Below are 25,617 nucleotides of genomic sequence, written 5' to 3'. Positions count from 1 at the left end.
AAATTTGAAGAAAGAAACAATTCTCAAGGGTATCATCACATAAACTTCATTGGGAAAACAAAAACAAAAAAACAAGCTAAAGAGGCCTACAGTCAACTCTCCCTTACCGGACACCTCATATAAGACGGATATGTTGTGGTTCAATTTTATCCTTTTTTTAAATTTTATTTTCCTTTGTTTCAAACTTATTATCATACATTACCATACCCAAAAACAAAGGAAAATAAAATTTAAACCAAGGATAAAATTGAACCACAACAGATACCTCTCTAGGACGGACACCCGGTCTTGGTCCCTACAGTTAGTCATTTCACTGTAACTATACACTGGATGGACACCTCTCCAAGACGGACATCGGACACTTGAGAATTGTTTTATGCAGTAAAAGATACCTCAAAACGGAAAATGCAGGTGCTCTAAATGACAGTAAATTGCAAAATTTTTTAATATTTGGCTTTCTCCAGTTCGCAGAGTGTATACTGTTACGCTCAGTCGGTGTCGGATCCAGACCTTGAGATGGGGTGGGGGGGGGGGGGGGGGAGTTGGTCATCCAGACCTTTAGATAAGAGGGGGGCCTATGCACTATCTACTAACCTAACTAAGATCTGTTTTTCATGAATGCCGTGTAGACAGTACTTAATTAAAAAATCAGAAATTCAGATGAGCCAATTGACCTTAAGATTTAGCCTCTCTAAGACAGACAGTCGAAGCCCGTCCCGAAGGTGTCCGTCTTTGAGAGAGACGACTATATTGCAATGTGTAGATCAGCCAACCTGGGGGGGGCTTTTCCCTGGTAGCGGCTCGCTACCCGAGAGGTAGCTTAAGGTGTTGGTAAGCACAAGTAGACCGCTTATCGTTCACCGCTCTTTTTAGGCTTCCGGTCCAAAAAGACACCCTGCTTAAGACACTTAATAGTAAAATCGTGTACATGTACCCCTTTTAGAACTCAAGACCCTATTCAGCGACTCATACCCTTTGAGGGAGTGCCCCTTCAAGGTGACTAAGTAGCAAAACGCGAAACTTCTTGTTCAAGAGAACATGAGCCATAATGGTTCTTGAGAGAACATATTGACTTCAACGCAACTTTACATCTGAAATCTGGGAAATCCAAGTTAGTGACGTGTAAAGAAACGGATAAAATTTTCAACTTTAAATATGATTCAGGAACATTTAGGCTTAAAAAAAATAGCGTAGAAGTATACGTAGCAGACAGTTTTTAGGCCGTTCATGGGCAAATCAGTTTGCGTCTCTGGGTGTCGCAGTTGTCCTGTCCGGTGATATCTTGAAGTGTCCCAGTTCAGTTTGGAGGGGGGCGTAAGGGTGGGGGGGGGGGGGGGGGTACAAACACCGCATAACCGCACGGACATACGTATAAACACCGCAAAGAATAACATAGGAAACCCGCAAACCGCATTGAATTCTAAATACCGCAAACCCTTTTGTTTCATAAAACTGCAATATCGCAAATAAAAATAAAAATAAAATAAAAATTTCCGCAAAACCGCACCAAAAATCGAGCAAAACCGCATCACCGCAAACCATCACGCGCACGCATTAACGTTGGTAACGTCCCACTCAATCTGGGATAACTTGAGGTCGAATGATAAAAACAAAACCTTGTTGCTGTAGTTCACCCCTATTATCTTCAACTTTTATTGCTAAATTGCTACTTCAGCCCTAGCCTGCGTAGCTGGCGGTATTGTGTGGGTGCTCGACTATATTACAACGGCTCCGCCGCCAAATCTCACTCGACTACTACACAATACCGCCAGCTACGCAGGCTACTTAGTACTTCAGCCCTGTTCCATACCTGTTGTGAGAGATTTCCTCCCCCCACCCCGAACGTTACCCCTACCGACACCCCTACCCTGTTTCAGGCTCCAGTGTTGGACCGTTTCGGCCTGGCATCGAGCCTTGTGATTGGTTAAAATCTGGTAATGAAAGTTGCTGTACCGATACCGTCCCTGCGGAAAAAGCTGAAAAGCTGCTAGTTATTGCTGCAGAGCTGTGAAAAGGAGCTGAACATCTTCTTACGCAGTTCGACGCTGCAGATTGGAACGTTTAGAAACAAATAGCAAGTAAGCTTGTTAGATCTGTGTAATTAATACATAACGACTAAATTGTTTTGCAGGCGGCAGGCTGCAAAGCATGTTGATGTCGCGCCTGGGAAGTCTAGTCAGCGGTTTATTCTTAATTTAGCTATCGGTTTACGTAGCTTTGCCCGTTGAAAGTCTGAATATCGCAAAAGTGCTAATGTTTGGCAATGGTGGAAGCGAAATCGTCCATTGAAAAAGTTGTTTCCAATGTTTGTGAACTTTGAACAGAGTCGAAGAGTTAAATTATTCACGAGTTCAAACTTGCGTCAGAAAGTGAGAAAACTGCTTTGTTTATGAATCCGCAGTACTATTGTGCTAGTTGACCAATCACGTCCTTGTTTTGGTTTAGATTGGTCAACCATTACACTGGTAAAATCATCCTCTTTGTTCACCAACTACATGTAAAATTCGTGTCAATTTAATCGTCCGTTGTGGATTATTTCTAATAAGAAACGAAGTCTTTTAAGCAGCCTGTTGTTCTAATGGAGGAAGTGAAAACTCTAACCACTAATGGAGGTGATTTTGTCAAGGTAAGACTTCAAAGATTCAACGTTTTTCTCGTCTACAGCTTCATTCATTCAAAGAAGCGATGGCTCACTTTATCGTCTTGAATCGACTATCTTTTAGCTAGTCTTTATGGATTTACTATAACAAACGTATCTTTAACAGAAAGAAACATCGAGTTTTGAGGCCATTCTAAGCATTTCTTACTTGTGAACAAGTTATTCCTTCGCGTCCGTCCATTTTAGCTTGTTATCATAGTTATGCAGCATAACTTACTAAAGCTTACATTGTCTTGCAGCCTCGTAGAAGAAAAGTAGTCACTGAAAACTAGAAAGCTTGTATGGTTTTCAATGATAACTTCCATAAGTAAAGTGGTTGTTTGTTTGAAAATAAAACCTACCCATCGTTGCATAACACATGTTTGTCTGGAGATGTAAAACGGCTTCTTTTGGTGCCATCATACTTTCTGTAATGTTTGTTGTTGGAGATCGCGTAACTTTTTAGGTCTTGGGTAAGAGTACTGTGGAATCCTGTGTTTCTCCTGTTTTGGATGTTTGCCGTCACAAGATTTGCCAACACCTGAATTCTCAAAACCTTGGACGGTAGTTTCTTGAAACACACAATCACTTACAGTAACTAAACTGACCACTTTTGTCCAGTCAAACACATGAGTGAAGTGTTGTTAAATTAGTCTGGAATCTTTCAGCCTCAAAGATAATTAATTTTATAATTAGAATTAATTTTCTTTTCGTTTGATTTCTGAAAATTAGAATTTTGCTGTAATTTCAAGATCAGACCAAAATAATGAGAATAGTAAGACCCTTTGTAGGTTTTCAGCTTTCACATGGACCAAGTTAGCAAAAAATCCATTTTGACGCCAACTGCAAGCATTATGCATTGTAGGTACATCTGCAGTGCAGGTTAGTCCTTGTCAAAAGTTGGGAAAAAATGAAAGGTTCCTTTTTCGGTGCTTTTGTTTTCAACAACTTTGCAGCTATAGTTAATAAAAACCTTTTAGTATTTACCAAATTTTGATTGGCTGCCATAACTCGGAAGATCCTTGGCTAATCACTGTTTTGCAACCAGAGGCAAGGTGGCATCTCGTTTCAAGACATTTTTGAAAGGCAACATTTGAGCGATAAATGAAGAAGTCGTACAGACAAATACCAAGAAAGTGACTAACTTTGGCTTGTCGGTGTTTACTGGTTGGTAGAAAATGATTTTCACGCTGAATTTGCAACAAAATTGTAAAAAATGCACTTGGCAATATCCCCGAAATGTTTGTAAATTGTAAACATAGTTCCTACTAAGGGATGTTTTTAGGTTACAAAAAGTTATTTTTTTGTTTTTATTCAACTGATTTGGTAAATACTAAAACAACTATCCCCCTCAGGGTCAGTGAACAGTGCTAGATACGTATATACCTCGACGCTTTGCGTCTTGGTATACACCTATTGCAATGAAGGTTTTACAAACAAATTAAAGTTGGTAATGAAAGGTAATGAACTTGAACTCTGGATAGCTTCTTTAACAACATGCAACTTTATCACAGTACAGAGTAACCGTTGAATGTTGATCGTTGACAAACATTGCACATTTTTTACAACCTCCGTCAAGCGGACACCCTGTATTAAGCTGACACTTGGGAAGGTCCCAAAGGTGTCCACTTAATAGAGGTTTCACTGTATTATAATCCTCATTAGATTTTAGGATGAACTTAGTTGCCCTCCTCTGAATTGCCTCTAACCTATTAATATTGCGTTGTGTGTGGGGATTTCAGGTTTCACATGAGTATTCCAGCAAAGGTGTAACAAGACTGCAGTAGTAGTAATATCTTTAAAGTCCTTACACGTTCTTTTCACCAAACCAAGAACCCCATTAGCCCTAGCAGATATAGAGTCTATATGAGAATTCCATAATAAATTAGAGCTAGTAAGCAAACCTAGGTCCTTATGTATATGTACGCTATTCAGAGTTTGACCATTAATGTTTTAGTCCCTAACCAGAGGACTTTTTTTTCAGTAATTCTCATAATTTTACATTTCTTAACGTTGACCTTCATTTTATTCTCCTTGCACCAGTCAGAAATCTTATCAAGGTCATCCTGAAGGGATGCAATATATTCAGGAGAGTTAATGACCCTATATAATTTGCTATCATCAGCATATAAGGCAATTGAGCTATCCCCACTGATAACCCCTGGTAAATCATTAATATAAATTATAAAAAATAAGGGACCCAACAGGGAGCCCTGCGGCATGCCAGAGGTAACTGTTAGCCAGTCAGATACTTCCCCTTTTACAACGACTCTTCGCCGACTGTTAGTAAGGTAGTCTCTACACCAGTCCAAAAGGCTACAACGAATTCCATACTTGTATAACTTATTAAAAAGTATGGAGTGACTTACATTGTGAAGGCCTTAGCAAAATCAATGAATACCACATCAACCTGACCACCATTAACGAGGGCCATAGACCAGTCATTGTGCTCCAAGAGAAGCTACGTTGTACAGGATCTTAGGAATCTGTGGTGGATGAACTCGATAACTTGTCCAAAAATTGCATCATATACTAATCTTTCTTGACACTTGCCTGTGATGGACAGCAGTGAGATACCTCTGTAATGTTCAACTGGTTCTCGCTCACCGTCCTTATGAATGGGAGTGATGTGATCAATTCTGTATATTATATGTTACTTATGATAATATTAATCTACCAGAAAACTTTTAAGGTTTTTTGCTTTTATTTTGAAATGAATGTGGGTTCCTTGTTGGCTTTTTAAACACATCCATGACAGGATACACTATAGTCTAAAGTCTTAAAATATCAATTGATTAAAAAATTGTTTTCTGTTTGTAAAAGAAGCCACTAATAAATTAGTCATGTGAGGGCCACTCGTTCATACATTTATTATGCCATGAGAGCCCCTCTTAAACCTTCCCCACTTTCTACACTTGTCTGTATTTCATTTATTCAACACCTTACAAGTATTCCATTAGCTCAATCTACATGTAGCTATATTCTCTTTCTTCCTTGTGTTACATGCAGTTGGGCCTATTTACATTGTGACCTTGTGTTCTGACGTTGCCTAATGATAGAGGTTTTAAAAGGTGGCTAGTCAGGTGCACTATAGGTCTTGGCATGTGCTTGATATCTCTTCTCCTCATGGGATTAGGTTGCGATATCATGTCTTTTTAATGACAGTTATTTTTCTTCAGATGTATTAATTTACATCTGTACAACTTATTTTCACAAACATAAATTACTTTAATACATGTAAATTGAATAAGAATAGCTACATGTTCATAATATTCTGTAAATTTCATAGAGCTCTGTTCTTTGCTTACAGTGCTTTCTTGTTCACAAATTTTACAGACTGTATGGTGATGAAATTATGCTTCGTGCTGACTATATTATTTTTTATTGTTAAATGAAATTCAGGTTGAAATAAATTATTATTGTTTCAGCCTTGTTTTTAAATGCTCAGTTTTGTTTAATTCAAAACAAAAACAAAGAACAAAAATTTGAAGGAAACTGAGAATCAAACATAGATCGAAACCATTTTAAGTTAAACCTGATTTTCATTTTGAGGTACAACTTTTACTTGACCCTTATTTTTAGATTTGAAAATTTATTTTATGATAATAGATATGATGAAAAACCAATAAAAATAATAATGACTCAACAATAATCTTGTTGCAATGCGGCATGCTTGAACTGACCCGATCATCTCCTAGTTTGCCTCCCCCACGCAGATATAGTCCTAGGCTGCTTCTAATGGTCATTCATGTTTTATAATTATAACAATACCTACCAACTCGACTTTTTGATTTCCAGAGATTTCTGAGGACTGAAGAGCTCCATAGTTCTCAAGATAATGATTATCAATTAAATAAAAATGATTCATTTCTAAAATGAAATTGGTTAGGCACGAGGATTGACATGGGACTTTTATTCACTGGAGTGATGCTCAGGCCTAAAGTGGGAGAGTTAGCAGAATATTTTATATTACTGCACATGTTGGGATCTTAATATTAGGATATTTTTTTTTGTTAAGATACGTATAGTGGACTTTTTTAGTTGTAATACTGTTTCTATTATCATGATTATTTAGGCTACCAAGGAGTCACTAGCCTTAAAAATGCCATACTCAACTCACCCATATGACTCGACTGCCAGTTATGGGGATGCTACTGATGGGCCAAAGGCTTTCAAAAGAGACACTGCTAAAAGGTGTAGTAGTTATGATGTCTACGGTCTGTTATATTAAATATTGTTACTTTCAACAGTTTCACAAATTTCGTTAAACTGTTGAAAGAAGCGATAAGCCCTGACAGTATAGTGTAATTATCACAAAGCAGTGGGTGTTTTTTTGCAAAGTGCCAGCAGCTTCTGACTGCCGAATGACTCGGGTGCCTAGTGATTCTAAGGGGTAGGAATGACAGAACAAGTTCCAGTCAGGTGCATTATACAGCTAGGTGAACTGAAGTGGAACTTGATTCACTCACTGAGTCAGTTTCCTAGTTAACCTTAAGCACTGATTTTTATATTAATAGTCACTTGACACTCTGCAAAATACCCCTGACATAGAAAAAGCACCTTTACATATAAAGTATAATTTATACGGTAATTCAGGCTTGACCAGGATTGGAAACCTGATTCAAATCTTAGTCAAGTAAAGATCCAGAGATCAAGAAATGTTCAGGTTCTTTTTCATAGCAGTCATCTTTTATGCTTCCAGTAACGTGTTGTGTTTATACGTATTTATTTACAACAATAACAATTAATGTTCCTCCTGTATTTTGTTTTAGAGTGTTTGTCAATAGAAGTCTTAGTCTGGACAAAATCAAATTCTTTGGCTTTGACATGGATTATACTTTAGCAGGTACAGTCACCAGGAGAAAACATTAATTATAATTCTCCCATTTGAGCCCGTGGACTGGGTCTGATGTTACTTCTTTTGTAATTACTTGTTGCAAAACTCTTAAGGCATTCTCAACAATTCTGAACTTCTTTACATGTATGTGTATTTATAAACAATAACAAAAGAATGCCCAAGTTGCACTCTATTAAAATTCTGAAGCTTTATTACATGATCGTACATATAATGGGCTTACATGTAGGTCACAGTCGATCCCCAAGCATATGGTTAACCTTTTTTGGGTGTGGTTCTTTTGGTGTCATGACCTTCTAACTTAGATATAAACATTATCGCCCATACTGCATTTAAGACAACTGACTGTAATTTTTGTGTTGCAGTGTATAAATCCCCAGTCTATGAAAAGAAAGCCTTTGATTTGGTCTGTGAAAGACTAGCTTCAATTGGCTACCCTCAGGTGAGTTATTATTGCTAAAATGTTCACTGTAGGCAGTAGAGTACAGTGCTTGTTACAGGATCATGCATGTGCAGTGTACAGCCTGCACTATGAGCAATTGAGCTGGTTCATAGAGAAACTCCTGCTCCCAAAGATTGTAGCCCAAAGGAGAACTACTAATTTCCCTGCTTTCTAGACTATGTCATTTTCAACATTCTTCCTTTAACACTACCATGCCTGAATAGGAGAAGTCAACACCTCACATACATATATACATGTAATACAGCACTATAATTAGAGATACCTGTACCACGCTCTTCTAAAGTTGTAATAATTATGTTGAACTTAAGTGGTGAGATTGTGTGACATCTACGGTGTACATGTCTAAGGATGATGATGATGGTGATGATGACAATGATGATGAATGTATACAACACTCTCTGTGAACAGATATCACTATGAATAAGTATTTTAGATGATTTATTGTTGGAATGAAATCCAAAGCTTCAGTCCACATCTTTTTTGTCACAAGCAGTAATTGTACCGTCTAACAGTAATTTGTGATTATTATTATTATCAGTCATTTATTGGCCATAAAAGTGTTATTTTTTTTGTTTCCATTTAATAGGATATCCTTAAATTTGAATATGATGAAACTTTTCCAGTCAGGTAAGGTCAACCAAGCCAGGCAAACTATGTGTCATAATAAATTTGCATCTTGCTGTAGTAGCCAATTATACTATCTCTTTTCTCCATGGTCTTAATGCAAGTTGAATGGATCAACCGTACAGAGTTACTTACATTGTACATGGTACAAGTGCTTAAGACATTGCATAGGCAATAACCTGTTGCTGCTTTCAGAAAGGGTACTATGCAGTACATGTATTACAGTCAAGTCTCATTCAAGATATTTTAGTAATTGTTCATACAATCTTGAAAAGGTCTTGAATTTTTGTACAATGTGGTCGTCTTGAAAAGTCCTTGAATTCAGTTAAGGTCCTTGAAAAGTACTTTATTTCTTTATTATGTCTTAAAAAGTCCTTGAAATTCCCTACTTTGTTTACTCCACATCTTTTTTTTGTGAGAATACTGCAAATCCTCTAAGCCCCCCTTCTCAAATAAGCCCCCTCCCTGTAATAAGCCCCCCTCTCCCTTTTCAGGGGGAAGAAAGTTAATAAGCGCCCCCCTCTCTATTAAGCCCCCATCCCCACCTCTATTATTATTCTTCACTAATGAATGATAGACTGTATTATTTGATCAATCTACACTGTAAAACTTAGTGCGGACTAATCCAGGATGGTTTATTTACCAACTGGAAGTTCGGATTTGATTCTGATCCTCGGCTGCATGACCTAAACCTTCTTCTACTTGAACGTTTCCACTTTGTATTCCAGTTCTTTATGGAGAACTGATACCATTGTCATTTCTAAATGAAATAAGCCCCCCCCCCTCTCAAGTAAGCCCCCCGTCTCTGTTAAGCCCCCCTCAAATGGGCTTAAAATAAATAAGCCCCCCAGGGGCTTAATCGAAGATTTACTGTAGACTTGTTTGCCCAGGAAAATTTGGCTTGTCCTTGGTGTAACAACCTGTAAAACCCATAGGGAATGTAAAACAACGAGCATATGAAAAAAAGGGAGGTACAAAACAGAGAAAGATCAAGTTCAACAAACTGTAATTCTTTATTTCAAATTTTATTTCTGTACTTCAGATGCAACTGCAAGTCATACCCAGCGACTGTTGTCATTTTGCAAAGTGTTATTCCCAGGGTGCAAAGAAAGTCAGTTTTACAGCCTGCCATTCGGGCAAGCTGTAGCTAGCATGTACTACCCCACAAGTCATTTCAACCAGCCCCAAAACCCTTTTTGATTAGCAGAATCGATTACAATCCTTCTGTAATTTGAATTTGACCAAAACACAGTACAAAACAAAAATCACTAGCCCAATAACAAAATCCACTAGCCCTGGGCTATCGGACATCACTTTCTTTGCACGCTGTATTACAGAAAGTAGTATAAAATAATTTGAACTGATCAACCATGGCTAAAGAAGAAAAAATCATATATGTAAATGACTCCATAGAGTTTGTAACCAGTAAATTGTTTAAAAGGGGGTCAAAGAAAGCAGAATTAAATTACTAAATAAATCTTAGACCTCGAAAACTGTGATTTTTCCTTTTGTCTGAAGTTGTATGAGCTGTGTTAGTCAATTCAAGTCTCTTATGTGAACAGCTTTATTAAATCTGGCCCAGTTCTTTGCATGGACCCTTCCAGGCCTTATTAGTTTTGATGTGGTTTGGTGCACGATTTAAAGATTATTTCCCTAAGTAGTCTGACTTACAATTCTGAGGCTTGAGATTACCGCCAGTCAATGGCCGAATGTACATGTACCGTCAGAAGTGGATCTTAAATACAGTGTATCTACCATTATTTTGTCATACATGTAAGAGTTACAGCGTACTACAAGGAAGGATGAATTATTAAGACTATGATTGTTTTTTTTCTTTGTAGGGGGCTCTTCTTTGACTGTGAACTTGGAAATCTGTTGAAGGTACCTGCAGTTTGTGTAACCTTAATGCTGCCATTATGCTGATTGATATTGCTCACTACTCTGTCTTCTCATTTGCTAAGAGCGAACAGTTAGGGGAGTATTTGTTATGTACAGTGTATTGGCATGAGGAGTGGGGTGGTACCTGTAGGCAAAAAGTCAAAATGTTTTGTACCTCCCCTGATAAAAAAGCAGAACTTTTGGTGCCTCAAGGTCAAGCCTGTGAATACAGCTGGCCTCTGCGTGTTCCTTGCCACAAATGAGTGAAAGAGATGTCTTCATTTTGGGCCCAAAGACACTCACACATCTTTCCCTCAAAATGACCCCAGTGACAAGTGAGGAGAGATGGCTTTACTGCATTTGGTTGTTTTGAGAAATAGTCTGTAAAGTTTTCACCCCAAACTTTTTGGCCCACTCCTCCCATTCACATTCACTTCCTGCTGATAAATAATGAACACTCCCTAAGTTCTGTAATGCAGTTCGTCCTACACGTTACTTAGCTCCCTGCTCAATTAACTGAAAAAATAGTCATTCTGTACAAGTATTTTGCATGGCTGTGCACTTATTATCTGAATTACATGTATGGGTACTGCATGCATTTACAGCTGTTTACAGCTGTATGCCAGCATTACATCAGATTTGCAAAAACAAAGTGTGTAACATTCAGCATTGGAGGAGCAAAGAGCAAATGCTGTACCAAGAAATCACCCTTGCTACTCATAGGACTTGTCAATATTCACTCCTTTTCCAAAAGCTCTGTAATTGTCATTATAACAATAATTATTATTGTCTAGATAGGTAAGGCAATTATTAGGCCATTGCACTTTAACTGGAAATCAATATGTCTTCACCCCCAACTTTTGGCACAAGGCTGTGTACCCACCCACCCACCCACCCACCCACCCACTGCATATTATGCCAGTGCCAGACTTCATTAAAAGCACCCCCCCCCCCTCAATTTTGTGCCTAGCTCACTTATAGTAACCTCCCACAATCATAGATGTTCATAGAGGGCTCCATTGTGCATTCCTGTCCCGCAAACGTTTTTGAGACAGGAACAGGTGACGAAGCGCTAAGAACATCTGCTTGGGGAGCTAACTTAGTCAGGGCTTTTCAAGGGATTATCAGGGAAAAGTTCGCAGAAATATTGGCCAATTTCACTGGATTTTCGCAGGAATAATTATTTGGGGCGAACTTCGCCAAAAAACAGTCTGTAAAAAATGACGGGTTTTGTGAAAATTTTCTCGGCAAAATTAATTTCACTAAAAATCAATTGCTTTTGCAGTGATCTGACCAGCATCTTTACCTTTTTTTAACAGAGATAATCATTTGCTCTTTCAACAACAATACGCTTAAGAAATGAGCCAATGGTAAAGCGTTTAACATCATACAGTAGCTACAGCTGTAGTGTCCAGGTTTTTGCAACATAGGGCACTGGTCTAAAAGTCTGGAAATTTCGGTTAGAGATCAAATGCAAAGGACCATTTTAGTTCCGTCTGACTAGAATATTTGGAACTACGTTACCTTTGAAGGTGGTCCACTTTGACTGATCTGCTCATTTCAGTCAGTTTGACCGAAATTTCCCTTTCCAATGTTTGACAAAATTGTTGTCTCCAGTACCGCTCTTTTACATCTTGCTAGTGCTTACAGGAACAATAACCAAACTCGCAGTTGCTTGGGTCGAGTCTGTGCAACTGGAATGTTCCATTGCATTAGGCACATGGAATTTCTGAAATTTTTGTTGAATGAAAAAAAAATGTATTTAATAAACAAAATCATGCACACTCTACTTTATAGAAATGTGATTAGTAGTTATCTTGTATTTGTGATTGTTCTCTAGGTTGATACTTATGGCAATATTCTTGTATGTGTACATGGTTTTGAATTCTTTAATGGGTAGGTGATTATGTTGAATGTTTTTTTTATTAATATAATAATTGTGACCCTCCATATGACAAAGGTAATAGCATGCTGCACAACACACTTCCACTTAAAACAAAAGAAAATCAGGTATGGCACACTAGCAAAGCATGCAAGAGCACACTCAATTGAATTTCTTGTTGCTGTGCCTTTTTCTGCAGTTATCCATCACAATTGATGTCATTTTCAATATTGCAAATGTCTTCCAAATTTGGTCAATGCTAGCTGGTTAGGATTCACTCAAAAAGAAAGATATATTATTTTTGAATGAAAATACCTGTATAGTAGTAACATTATTGTTGTAATAATACCATTGTCCAGTGACAGTGATAATTTATTACAATAATTATTATTATTATAATCATTATTATTATTATTATTATTATTATTATTATTAACAATTACTGAATGAGGCTGAGTATCATTAAATTTTTTTGAAGAATTATGGAGATTGAGGAGGGTCGTAAGCAAGCTCAAACATACTTACCTCCATCGATGTTAAGTTCATCTTCAATAGCGCATGTTTATCGGCAACTTTAGGAGATAAAGTGTTGTTAAGGTCAGCAAGTATTCTCCAAATATCAGATGTTAATCGCCAAGTTGTCTTCTTGCTGGTCTTGCTATGTTTTTAATAAATAGTTTGCCTACTTCTTCCTGGCGAAATGAGTGAAATGTTCCCCCATTTTGTATTCACTTCCAAAACAACTCAAACCAGTCAACAGGTCTTCTCGGTTAACCGTTGAATAATCTGGCAATTTTGCTGCACGGTTGACGTCTTCAGTTCACATATCGCAAAATTCTTCTAAATTTGGTCAACATTAGCTTGTTATGATGAATAAAGTTTGGGATTTTAGCCAATCAGAAAAGAGGAATATTTTGAAATAATAATAATAATACTTATTATTATTATTAGTGGTAGTAGTGGTAGTGGTAGTGGTAGTGGTAGTGGTAGTGGTAGTGGTAGTGGTAGTGGTAGTGGTAGTGGTAGTGGTAGTGGTAGTGGTAGTGGTAGTGGTAGTGGTAGTGGTAGTGGTAGTGGTAGTGGTAGTGGTAGTGGTAGTGGTAGTGGTAGTGGTAGTGGTAGTGGTAGTGGTAGTGGTAGTGGTAGTGGTAGTGGTAGTGGTAGTGGTAGTGGTAGTGGTAGTGGTAGTGGTAGTAGTAGTAGTAGTAAATTGTTTGTGCTTACATTAGCATGCAATGTAGCCTAAGTGTATAATACTTTTAACTTTATTAACTTGTACATGTAGAAGAACGTGAACATCCAAGATAATTATAATTTATTGTCATGTCTTTTTTGTGTGTGTTACAGCCATGAAGTCAGAAGATTGTACCCCAATAAGTTTGTGCAGGTAAGTACTTCAGATGTACTCACCGTTTCAAGCGGTAATTATGCTGGAACGTACAGCTGCAAGTTGATGGTCACTTGTGTTTTGATTCTAAAGAAGGGCGCTTTCCGCCAAGCACTCTCCACTAGAAATAGAAATTAGAAATTGGTCGCTAGACCAAATTTTCATTTGTTAAGAGAATTCTGTGCTGTATCAAGACTATCCAGCCAGATCAGTCCATTCCTAAATAAGACACACAGCAGTGATAGGGTTAAAATTCAAAACATGGTAGTAATCAAAATTAATGTTAATTAGAGGGTGGTGATTTCTAGAATACATTGTGGCCTGTAATAATAATAATTAAAGTAATAATAATTATAATGACAACATTGACTTCAATGACTTCCACATGTTCTATGGTACAGGGGTGCTCTCAACGTCCCTCTGTTTATTTTTACAATATATTGTTTAATACTGCATTTTACAGGCGGACTCCTCAAGATATTTTATACTGAACACGCTTTTCAATTTGCCAGGTAAGTCTTAAGCAAGGTTTGGTGATTGGAGATTTTCATTTTATCTTGACGAAAAACAAATGAGAGCATTTTATTTATCATTGTTTGTTTGTTTGTTCTTTTTTTTTTCTGAATTTACAGAGACATATTTACTAGCCTGTCTGGTGGACTACTTTGACAATAATCCAGACTTTAAAAGGTCAGTGATGTTGGACTTAGACATGCGGGGAACATAACATGGCATTAAAAAATAGAGCCCCTCTATGTATTGTAACACGTACTGTGTGTTGTGCAGAATGACTGGAACATGTGATTTTTAAGCCAACTGAAAGAATCTGCATGAGAGAGTGTACACATACAAGACTGTCCACAGAATTTGTTTGTTTGTTTAACATGTTCAATTTTTTGAAAAGACAGTTTTGATCTGGGTGAGTTGGAAAGCAATTAATAATTTTCTTTTGTCATTTTCCTCCTATATGACACAGTAGGAATGTTTTTATTTTCAGGCAGAGAATGCATAAACCTTATACAGAAAATAAGTTTACGGAATAAAATGTATTAAAACTCCATTTTCTTTAAAGGGGGTTTCTTCGTGTTAAAAGGTTTCCATTAATCATAAGAGTTGCAAACAAAAACCAAGAAAAGTTTACAGTTTGTTGTGTTCTTGTATAGGATTTCTGTGTTATTTAGAGGATTCGGACCGGATTTAATACAAGGAAGGTGGTTGGAAAACTAAGGATTAGTATAGTACAAGCTGCTTTGCGAAGTTTTTTGTAAAGTTTGCTCAGATAATAGTAAAGTTAGCACCTTTTTGCATTCCAACACGTTCCTTGCCGTGGTTACTTTTCTTCTTAGCTGTCAGACCATTGTGTTAATCACTTAACATTCTCTGACTCAATTTTGGTCAACAGAACAAGTAATGGGGTTGTCAGTTCTGATGATTTGCTGTTGACCTACAAAAGTATTCATCAAGATGTGAGAGCAGCAGTGGACTGGGTTCATCTTAAGGTAAGTTTACTTGTGTATGGAAAGTCACATGTGTTGAACCCGTTGGTGTAGTCTTCCACAATTGTGACTTGGTGGTGCTTCCCAGGGCCTGGCGGGAAGGTAGCCTGTTGCTGGTTTTAAGATAGTGGGGATGGTACAGAGATGTGGGCAGGATAAAAATAATTGCTCCGACAGTTACGCGTTAATCAATCAGGTGGGGGAGGGGAGGGGGGCTGGTAGGATTTGAAGTGGAGCATGCCAAAAAATGATAATTATAGTTTAAAAGGGGGGGGGGGAGGGGCAGGCAAAAAAAATATTGGGTGTAAAGGGGGGTCACCAAAAGAATTCTTTCAAATTTTGCAGTGACGGCATCTGTGATAGTAGGGAGCTTAACAATGGCATCGAAGACGTCACCCAAAAAGTTAATTCGCGCTTCTTTAACTTATTGCAACTCTTATTTATCCAAAGTTGGTATTGAATTCTAAAGGACTGTTTCTAAGTTCAGAAAAAGACAATGAAAATCGTTGCCATGTGTTCCCGTCCTCCATGAAACGTGAAATTAGGAAGGTTCACGTCATCTGGTCATAGTTGTACAGTGACGGTAAAGAAGTGTACAAAAAGACATGATGTGCGTACAAAGTTGTTATTTTGCTTGTCTAAACCTATTGATTTTTTACCGTTCTCGTTGCTGTCGCCGTCGCCGTCATCGCCATATTCTACGGAAGCTGCCTTTCAAATCCCACCTACCCCCCAACCTCCCACCCCATGAAAATGAACGGTCCCTTAATGGGACATTCTTTGTTACCTCTAGTCCTTGGGATTTCTTTTAGACTTTGATTTTTATGCTCATCCGATCACCTCTGTTCCACTGAATACAGGACACTCCCTTTAGTCATGGGGCCAGACAACAATCTTAAAAAATGAGTTATACTTTTCAGCACATGGAGTGCTCTATACTTTGATTATGAACGTAATTTGTCACTCATGATGTTAATATGTAATCAAATGATATATTTGTAAAATTATTTTCTAATTTCACTTGTCACTATATGATTACTCATACTAATCATATACATGGAACAATGAAGATTCTTTTGGTATAAGTTCTGGCAGTGCACTGTCAATAACCTGTTGATTTGTTCAAAGTACAAGTTTGACCTGATCTCTATTTATGATTTCAGGGTACATTAAAGCAAATCACTGTTGACAATCTTGATACATACGTTATCAAAGAGGTTTGTGTAACCTTTTAGTATGTATATAAGCCATTCTCGTTCGGTTTGTGATGGTTCAATTTTTTAAAAAATCAACCTACTGTATGTAAAGCAAAATATCTTTCATTTCCCTTCAATTCTGACGCTACTAAAATAAATTAAAGTAATGTATCTGTGTCAACAAAAAAGCAATCTGCATGGATTTTGTAACCAAGGTGTTTTCTCTTTCCCCATTTTTAGCCAAATCTCGCCAAGCTGTTAAGCAGGTATGTTAATGTAACCAAGTTTTTTTCACTTTTGTCCAAAATGTTTATTGAAGTCTTTTGATTGAGTGTTGGATGTTACATCTTGCGCTTTTGCAAACCTGTTAAGACCAGCAGTTTAACTTTTGTATGTTAACATCTTGCTGGCTTTGTCACATGCTTCGGTGAATCCTGAATAGTTCTCTTTGTCATTATGATCCATATTTCTTCATTTGGGTGTTGTGTATTATCAGTGGATGCGTCTTTTTGTGTGTGTTTTTAATTATTTTTGTCAATATTGTAATTTCTAGAATGCGGAAGAACGGACGTAAAACATTCATTCTTACTAACAGTGGATACTCTTACACAGATGTAAGTACATATAGAAGTGTTTAAACGGAAAAAATCAATGCAGTCAAATTAGGTCCCCGCGACTAAGCTTAGCAAGCAGCATTAAGCAAGACCATATTAGAAAAATTATGAGGAAGTGTAAAAGAGAAGCCATTTTAAAAACAGCTGCCTACTTCTGGTTGTCCTGTTTAAAAGTTGATAGGGCTTTAATTGGTTTGAAAAAGTGTGGAAATGTTTTTACAACTGCAATTGAAAGTTCAGAAAAGATATATAATTTTTTTATCCTGCTTACAAAATTATTGTCTTTGCCATTTTTAAATTATTGCTGATGAATTGATGTATAATTTGAAGAGGAAAAGGGACAATGCCGAGTCAGGTTAGCCCTTTTCTGACAATTTCTTGAAATTGTGTTTACTTATTTTTTCCCCACTTTCTCTTCTTTAGAAAATCCTGTCCTTCTTGCTAGACGAGAAAGATGAGGTATGTGTAGCAATAATTTTCAGATGAGCTGTAAACAGTCGTTTTTTTGGTATTAAATGAAACTGCGTGGATTCTCCCGAGCTTTACGCGCCCCAAGTATGATCAGACATGCGCGCAATGGCGCAAATGGCGACTCTGCCAAAATTTCGCGACATTTGCTACTTTCCCCATATTCGTCAAAATCGCCACTTTTCAAGTGGCTTCTTTAAACATCTCATTAGAATTTTTGCTTAACCTTCGGCAAATATTCGCCAAATTCGTCATTTCGTCAAAATTGCCAAAGGGGCCCCTTTGGACATCTTTGAATTGGTGCAAACCTATGAAGAATTTTCGCCGAATTTGCTATTTTCGTTGTTGCGTACATTTCTGGACATATGACTTCACGTTTGACGAGGGATTGCATTCTTGAGCAAAGCAAAAATACAGCTGTTTTGCATTCTAACTTTCGGATGGCCAACATAATGCCCACGTCTTATTTATTATATTCTTTCTCTATTTATGTTAGACAGGCAAAGTAGTTAGAAGGTGGACATCTTATTTTGACTACGTTGGTGTTGACGCGAGAAAACCTCTGTTTTTTGGAGAAGGTACAAAGAGAATTTGACCAACTTTTCAATGTATTACTATAAGCAGCGCTTGTGAATAATGATCTTCATAATGTACGCATAATTTGTTTCTCTGATGTAAATGAAAAGGAGGCGATAGTCTCTACTTTCTTTTTGACAGTACATGCTCAGTACTGTCATATGTTCAATAACTGGATTGTGTTTTAAGTGTTTTGGGTCCACAGTGGATAGTTTTCAGAGCTCATAAACATCACCGGTAAACATCATCGTCGTAGAAGTAGAGAGGGTTGGCCCGTGGATCCCCCAACCCCCATTTTTTGGGAAAATATAATTTTACAGTTGTTTAAGAAGACTTCATTTTGTGGGGAAGGATGTCCACGAACCTCGTTACAGTGATTGGCCGGTTGGGCCACCGACCCATTACAGTTTTGTCATATTACTTTCAAATTCGTTTCTACTGGCCTAAACATATTACTTTTAAGTTAGTTAATTATTCAGTCTTTCTGCAGCGCTTGGGTACGTTTCCATAAGTACATGTCAGTAACAATGGCTGAAGTGGTGAATTAAGTCTGTAAATTCAGCTCAGCTTGTGAGAGTTACAAGTCAGTAGTCTGTATAGTATGCAATGAATTGAGTAGTCACGACAGACTAACCTGATTATCCATTGCACTTCTATTACTTCTAGGAACAGCACTACGGAGAGTGGACACGGTAAGATGTTATTTTCATTAAGTATTTTTTGCTCAATAAACTATGTTTTAAGGTAAGGTTTACGTATCTTATCAATAGATCCTTCCACGGATTTTTCAACTTTTGATTGGGACCAGTGAGCGAAAATCCGTCAACACCGTTGGAAAGAATGCGTTTTAAGTTTTAGGGTGATTTGTTAAAAACTACATTAAACGAAGAGAGTGCCCCACAATGTCGCGACATTTTACAGACGCGTGTATGGTGGCGCGGTGGAGGGGAGTGCAAGGTCGTGCCCCCCACCATACAAACGTCTGTAAAATTTCGCGACTTTCAGTTCTGGAGCAATATCTTCGTTCGCTTTGGACGTGTAGTATCACCTTTAATCTTGGCAAGTTTGCTAATGGTAAGGCGCTCTTTTAAGCTGTGTCAATGGATATTTACTTACTGGTCGTTAAAAGTTGAAAAAAAAATTGTGAAAGGATCTATTGCGTATAAAGAACACCTCAAAGGACGCCTGCTGTAGCAATAATCAAGTAGCTGAGATTGAATTCCGAAAAACCTTGATCCACCCTGACTTGAAGCCCGAGCGTGAAGTCAACATAGCTTGCTTGCAACTCCATCTCTTAAAGGTAAATAAAAAAAGGTGATTTCCAGCTAGCACGAGAAAACAGCCTACGTTTCGCGACGCCACCACTGGTTTCCCCTCGAAATGACGTCTGAGGAACGACTGCAGAAATTCCATACTGATGACGCTTCACTACCCAGATCTGGGTAATGCTTCTGATTGGTTGAAGCAAATTTCACTACTCAGATCTGGGTAGTGACACGTCATCAGTATGGAATTTCTGCGTTCGTTTCTCAGACCTCATTTCGCGGGAAAACCAGTGGTGAGTGGTGGCGTAGTGACATGAATATGCAGCTCTCTTGACGAGAAAATATGATTGTTTTAAAATAGCCAAAGTTTTGCAACCAAGAACAACAAGTTCTTTAAAAACATTTTTAACAGTCTAATTTGCACTTCACTTTCTAGGAGACCGGTACTCTGAGCATTGGTAGATACTCAGGTGAACTAAAGGAGGGTCAAGTTTTCTCTGGAGGTGAGTCATTGTGACACGAAAACTGAAAAGCAACACAGGTTTGGTCGTGAAACGTCGAATTTTACTGGTGACGAACTTGATGTATTTGGGCTAAATGTTACAGTGGTATTTTATTTTAAAATAATAATACTCCATGTTCCTTGTCATATAGTGTCCTTAGACAGGGAATACTTACTTCATGTGCACTGACCTCGTCGTGTCTGGATGATTTTGGGGGGAAGCTTCTACCCCTCAAATACCCCGGATAGAACCCTGCACATGTCATGTTAGAAGTTTAAACATGGTCTCGTGGTGTGGCTGTGAGCATTATAGGAGAGAGTTGGTGATTTTGATCAAGTAAATGTACATATACCCTAAACAGGCATCCTAGACCTCCTATATTTCCTATTTGTCCTTTAACTTGTATAGGATCCTATAAAGAACCTATATTTTCTATAAAAAGGACATATTCTGATATCTGCATTTTGCACCTTGAAGCAATTTTGTTGTGAATTAACAAAATCAAAATTCTTTAACAGTAAAAATAGTATTTGTTTGTTTTTATTTTAATTTGAAATTTTCCTATAAAGAGCCTACATTTTGGCAGAAAATTCCTATATTTCCCTTTATTGTGAACTTAGATAGCCTATTTTTTCGATAGATTTTCCAAAAAGTGGCTGGGATGCCTGCCTAAACTATTTCAGAATAGAGGGGGATTTGGTGGAGGCGGGGGGGGGGGGGGGGGTGCTTAATGACTTCCTTCCCCTGAAAAGGGGGGCTTATTAGAGACGGAGGATTAATAAAGGATTTACGATGCGCATTATGTCATGAGGTGCAAGAGCATGAGGGGTTGTAACGGATTGTTTTGGTTGTATCTTTTAGGCTCATCCGATGTGTTCTGCAAACTGTTAGGCGCTGAAGGGAAGGTAGGAAAACACTGATTTTGTGCAGATATTCGTTTTTATTTACGGCTGAATCCACAAGTGGGCAAGATGAAGCGAGTCCTTTGCTATATGTACATGTATTTAGCTATCCATGTGGGCAAGATTGGCCTACGCGTTGATCCCACAAAAAAGTTATTTTTGGCCATTTTATAATGAATCCTTCTCTAACCAAGCTTGTCTGTGTCAGAAAGGCTAATATTGGCCACGTTCTTTTTTGCGTTTTTATTTTCCTTGACGTCGTGTCAGGCTGTAAAAACGAAAAAAAAAAGAACAAGGGTAATTATCCAGCCGTCCAGACCTCACGCTTGGTCAATAAGTTAGCGAATACCGTAAAGCACCGCTTAAAAACCCAACCTCAACCAAAAAATACCGAACCATCTCCAACGTCTTTACTCTTGGTTGGCCAGAAAATTTAATGTGGTAACTGGTGTCGTATTTTTCTTTCTTGTAGGACATCATATACATAGGTGACCACATTTTTGGTGATATCCTCAAGTCAAAGAAAAAGCAAGGATGGAGGTGGGATACGTCTTACAAGTCCTCTATTATTCGTTTCTTAATTTCCTGTCACGTATAATGCGAATCAGGTAAAAAGGCAAACGATGTAGATGCGACACGGTCCCATGTAGGGCGGCGTCAGCATATAAAGAAAAATAAATCTGTCGGTATATTGATCAATTAGCTTCCCCATGGAGGTTGTTGTAAAACGTCTTTGAACGATCATGGTGCTGATTGTCTATCTACAGCAAATCCCCTTTTTAGCCCCCCTCCCCTGCCTCCTTATTCTTAAATGATAGACTGGATTAATTAATCTCGACTATAACACTTCATGCGGACTGATCTGGTGTGTTTTATACATGTGCTAGAAGTTCGAATTTGTTATTTCGGCTGCATGACGACCAACTTCATGTGCCGGCGCTTTTCCACTTTGCGTTCTTGTTCTTGATGGAGAATGGATACAATCAACTTTGTTAAATTAGATAAGTACCCTCTCTCTATGAAACACCGCCGCCGCCCCCGCCCCCCCCCCCCCCCCCCCCCACTCCCCAAAACGTGCTTGAAAGAAATAAGCTTTCTGGGGGGACTTAATAGAGAATTTACAGTATCCGTTTCGGATGCACTCCCCTCTGCCAGTCATGACAGCTAGGGGTTCCCGTCTAGGAAGACCACTATCTCTTTGTAGTTGGTCTAGTTGGCGCTTGCTACAGTCGAACCTTTATTAAGTGGTCACCTTGGGGGAATGGCGAACTGACCGCAAGAAGAGATTGAAACACTTTAGGTCAATTTGCCATGGGAGCGTTATTTTGCTCTTTCACCATCTTTATTTTCTTGAATAACTCGTTAAACCTCTATTAAACGGTCAACTTGTATTGACCACAGCAGAAAATACCATAACATACCATGATACTCTTTGTTTGTCACCCCAAAATGTTGCATTAGTATTGTCTTCAGGTTCTATTGGGCGTTAAAATGGCCCCAGGAGAAACTGAAAACAATGCTCATGTAAAATTTTGGGGTGACACACAGATAGCATTATGGTATGTGAAGGTATTTTCTTGAGTGGTCAATTACGTGGTCATTAAGCCATTCCCCAAGGTGGACTGCTTGATACAGGTTTGATTGTACAGGATGAGGCCGGTTTTATGTTGGAGTGATATTTATCTCACATGGGCTTGATGCTCTTGCTTTTCCCACCAATTTACAGAACCTACTTAGTGATTCCAGAACTGACACAAGAACTCGAGGTGTGGCAGTCCAGACAAGGTTAGTAAGCTACTTGAATCGCAAGTGTCAACCAATAGACATAAGTCGACTACTTAGTTTACTAAGACAGTAATTGAACCAACTCCAGTCCCAATCTCGTTTCCAGGACTTTATTTGAATAGGCCATTTCCGAGTTCTAAAATCCCTCACTTTCAAAACGAAGCTAAGTGCAGAACCTTTCTTGTGATAATCAGTTTAATGTGCATGAGAATAGCAAATCATTCTCATATCAATGGTTTCGAACATAGACTCAATTGTCTTTGAAACGGATGTTGGGGGCAACTCGGAAGTGACCTATTATCGATCACGTTCTTTTCTTTACATTTATCTACCCAAATCCTAAAATTTAGAATTCTCTCCTTATACTATAGCAGTAACCTGCTTATCAAGCTTTCTTACCTTTAAGAAAAATATGCACAAAGTGACATTCGAGGTGGTCTCTCCCGTAAGTCCTGCGGTTTCTTCAGGTCTACTCGCCTATTCTTATTTTTACTTACTCGTTGATTTCATTTCTTCTCTTTTTAGACGTGTTTGGAAAACTGCGAGACCTTGACGTCGCCCTAGCGGACACTTATAAGTGAGTATTACACTGCTGAGAACCAATCAGATTGCACGGATAGCCAGTGATTTCAAAGTGGATGTAATAAATCATAAAAACGCCGGTCAGGTCTTTTCTTTAGACTCTGATAGATTGAATCACGTATTGGTGTTAAGGTGTATTTGACTCGCAAATTAATCACTCTCTTCTGTTCAAAGAAATTTAGATTCTGCTGCCACTGATAAACCAGATATCACGGAAATAAAAAGTGCCATTAGGGTAAGCGTGCTCATAGGGCCTTACTATATTAACAGTAACTCAATCCAAGTTACAATATCTTCTTATTCCTGTGGTTAGGACAACCTATCGATATATTTTTTTCTATTCATCTGTGTACTTTCTGTGCTTTCAAAATAAAAAAAATGGCGACGCCAGCCAAGAAACACTACTGAGCGCTTCGTTCACCTGCCCGAAAAATTAGCCTGCAGGATAATGTATAACTTGTTACTGTTTTTTCCATCAGGATGTAACAAACATGATGGAGACATGCTATGGCAAGTTGGGAAGTCTTTTCCGTAGCGGTAAGATTACATTTATTTGTCACGATTAATCTTCTTTTGTTATTATAAGATGTGTGTTTTTATCAAGTAATCAATAAACAACTATTTTATTATTATCATAATCATTATTATTATTTTTTCTTTATTTTGACAAGTTTGGCACCAATTACAGTAGACTTGCTGCAAGTCGACCTCTTGGCGAGCGGAGCGAGCCTTGTTTGGCGGCGAAGCGGCCGACCGCGAGCGACGAAGTCGCGAGAGGTCTTCGTCCCGCGCCATATGAAATCCGACGAAGGACTTTTGGAAAGTCTACAATTACAGCAAGGAGCCCAAAAGTGTGACCTCCTTCAATTAACTCACATTCTTTCACGCAGACATTAACCAATCAGAAGTCGAGGACAGTTTCCAGCTGGCTTCTGATTGGATTAAATCTGCACGAAAGAATGTGAATAAATCAAAAGCGGTCTCACTTTTGGGCTCTTTGCTGTAACAAATTAAATTACTATTTATCATTTTTCTTGAATTTTTTTATTTACCTCTCTATTAGATGGACACCTTTGGTACTGGCCTTATGCGTCCACCGCAAAGAGGTGTTAATTTGCTTTTTTCTGATATAATTTACTTAGATGCAGGTGCAAACAGATTTTGATACCTGTGCTGGTATTATCCTTCTTTGCAGGCAATAGACAGACATTTTTTGCCAGCCAGGCTACCCGCTATGCTGATTTGTATGCTGCTTCATGTGTTAACTTGTTACACTATCCTTTCAGTTACCTGTTTAGAGCTCCTCCACAGTTGGTAAGTATAGAAAACATTTTGACATTAAAAAGTGTGACAGTCACGGTTCCTCTTCGGTGCAAGCAGGCAACGATTTTTGACATCTTTACGACTTCAGTTTGTTATGTTCGTTTGCTGGTTTTCTTTTTGCTCTGACTTTGTTCATCGGAGTTTGTTTTCATCATAAATTTTCCGAAGAACTTTGGTTTCCATTTGATACGGATAATGCGGAACCAACTGAAATCGAAAATTATTCTTCGGGAATTGGAGTCGTACAGTTAAAACGTTTTGAACATCAAGATCAGAATTAACATTTTGTATGTTGCCCTTCTCAAATCCCTATATGATTAGTGGAGTAAAGTTGTTGTTTAAGTATGAAGTAAATTCATCTTGTGTGATCATGTCCTTAATTCTCATGATCACTCTCTTTTATGAAGCATTGATATTACAAGGAGAAATTTGATGCGGATCACACTTAGGGCTTAAAGGGATAAAAACATGAAAATGAAACGTTTCAAATGCGTGACTCACCCTTTTGTCGAGTGGCAATGATAACGCGGGATTTACTGTAGAAGGGGCACTTGGTTTGCTGGTCTTGTTCTTACCTTAAGATGTAGCATGCGGGATACCAACAAACAATCCCTTCGAATTTTAGAACGTGTATTGTCTCTTTTTTTAGATGCCTCACGAGTCAACAGTGGAGCATACGGGTGAACTGTTTGAGCCTACAGAGAGCTCTGCATACGGTCCCCGAGGCTTCTCCTTTACTGAGGACGCACCCGGTGCTCTTCATAGGTCAAATTCTAGTGGAAGCAACTCGTCTGGCTCAGTTTTTACACGAGCAACTTGCAGGTGTGATGATGATGTAGATGATGATGATTCTCAAGAAGTGCAAAATTCCTTGGAGACAGTTCGTGAAGAGAAGACGACCGTTTAATCTAAATAAAAAACAAGATAGCTTGAGAAAACAGCCGATATTTTGTAACGCCACCACTGGTTCCCCGCAAAATGACGTATGGGGAACGAGGGCAGAAATTCCATACCCATGACGAGTTACTATCTGCAGATCTGGGTTGCTTCAACCAATCACAAGCACTGCACAGATCTGGGTAGTCACACGTCACCAGTGTGGAATTTCTGCGCTTCTTTCTTATCTGTCATTGGCGGGAAAACCAGTTGTGGTGTCGCGAAATGTCGGATGTTTTCTTAG

The 25,617-nt window shown here is 38.3% G+C and overlaps 1 protein-coding gene across 2 annotated transcripts; it reads left to right on the top strand.

Moving 5' to 3' along the window:
- Window positions 1-1,963: 1,963 nt before the first annotated feature.
- Window positions 1,964-25,360, top strand: LOC140932611 (cytosolic purine 5'-nucleotidase-like). Of its 2 annotated transcripts, none has more exons than XM_073382121.1 (26): window positions 1,964-2,078; window positions 6,714-6,832; window positions 7,411-7,484; window positions 7,859-7,935; window positions 8,543-8,583; window positions 10,422-10,461; window positions 12,299-12,354; window positions 13,688-13,727; window positions 14,191-14,239; window positions 14,360-14,417; window positions 15,130-15,226; window positions 16,387-16,440; window positions 16,660-16,685; window positions 16,973-17,033; window positions 17,457-17,492; window positions 17,998-18,079; window positions 18,744-18,769; window positions 19,779-19,845; window positions 20,707-20,750; window positions 21,220-21,287; window positions 22,474-22,532; window positions 23,058-23,109; window positions 23,289-23,349; window positions 23,594-23,651; window positions 24,310-24,428; window positions 25,087-25,360. In XM_073382121.1, exons 2-26 carry the CDS (start codon window positions 6,741-6,743, stop codon window positions 25,342-25,344), a joined length of 1,695 nt encoding a protein of 564 aa, XP_073238222.1. In that variant the 5' UTR covers window positions 1,964-2,078; window positions 6,714-6,740; the 3' UTR covers window positions 25,345-25,360. The 2 variants fall into 2 exon arrangements, with proteins under 2 accessions (XP_073238222.1, XP_073238221.1); XM_073382120.1 differs by lacking the exon at window positions 1,964-2,078 and adding an exon at window positions 2,249-2,626.
- Window positions 25,361-25,617: the final 257 nt, after the last annotated feature.

The sequence above is a fragment of the Porites lutea genome, chromosome 4 (assembly GCF_958299795.1).
Source record: "Porites lutea chromosome 4, jaPorLute2.1, whole genome shotgun sequence".
NCBI lineage: Eukaryota > Metazoa > Cnidaria > Anthozoa > Scleractinia > Poritidae > Porites > Porites lutea.
Note: the sequence above shows the minus strand (reverse complement) of the source record. Positions and strands in the feature narration are given on the sequence as shown.

Bases quoted from the DNA above. Each gene is read 5' to 3' on its own strand.
- LOC140932611 (XM_073382120.1), top strand. From the start codon at position 2,579: ATGGAGGAAGTGAAAACTCTAACCACTAATGGAGGTGATTTTGTCAAG. The intron at 2,627-6,713 runs GTAAGACTTCAA...ATGATTATTTAG, and splicing joins ATGGAGGTGATTTTGTCAAG to GCTACCAAGGAGTCACTAGC. The intron at 22,533-23,057 runs GTTAGTAAGCTA...TTCTCTTTTTAG, and splicing joins GGTGTGGCAGTCCAGACAAG to ACGTGTTTGGAAAACTGCGA.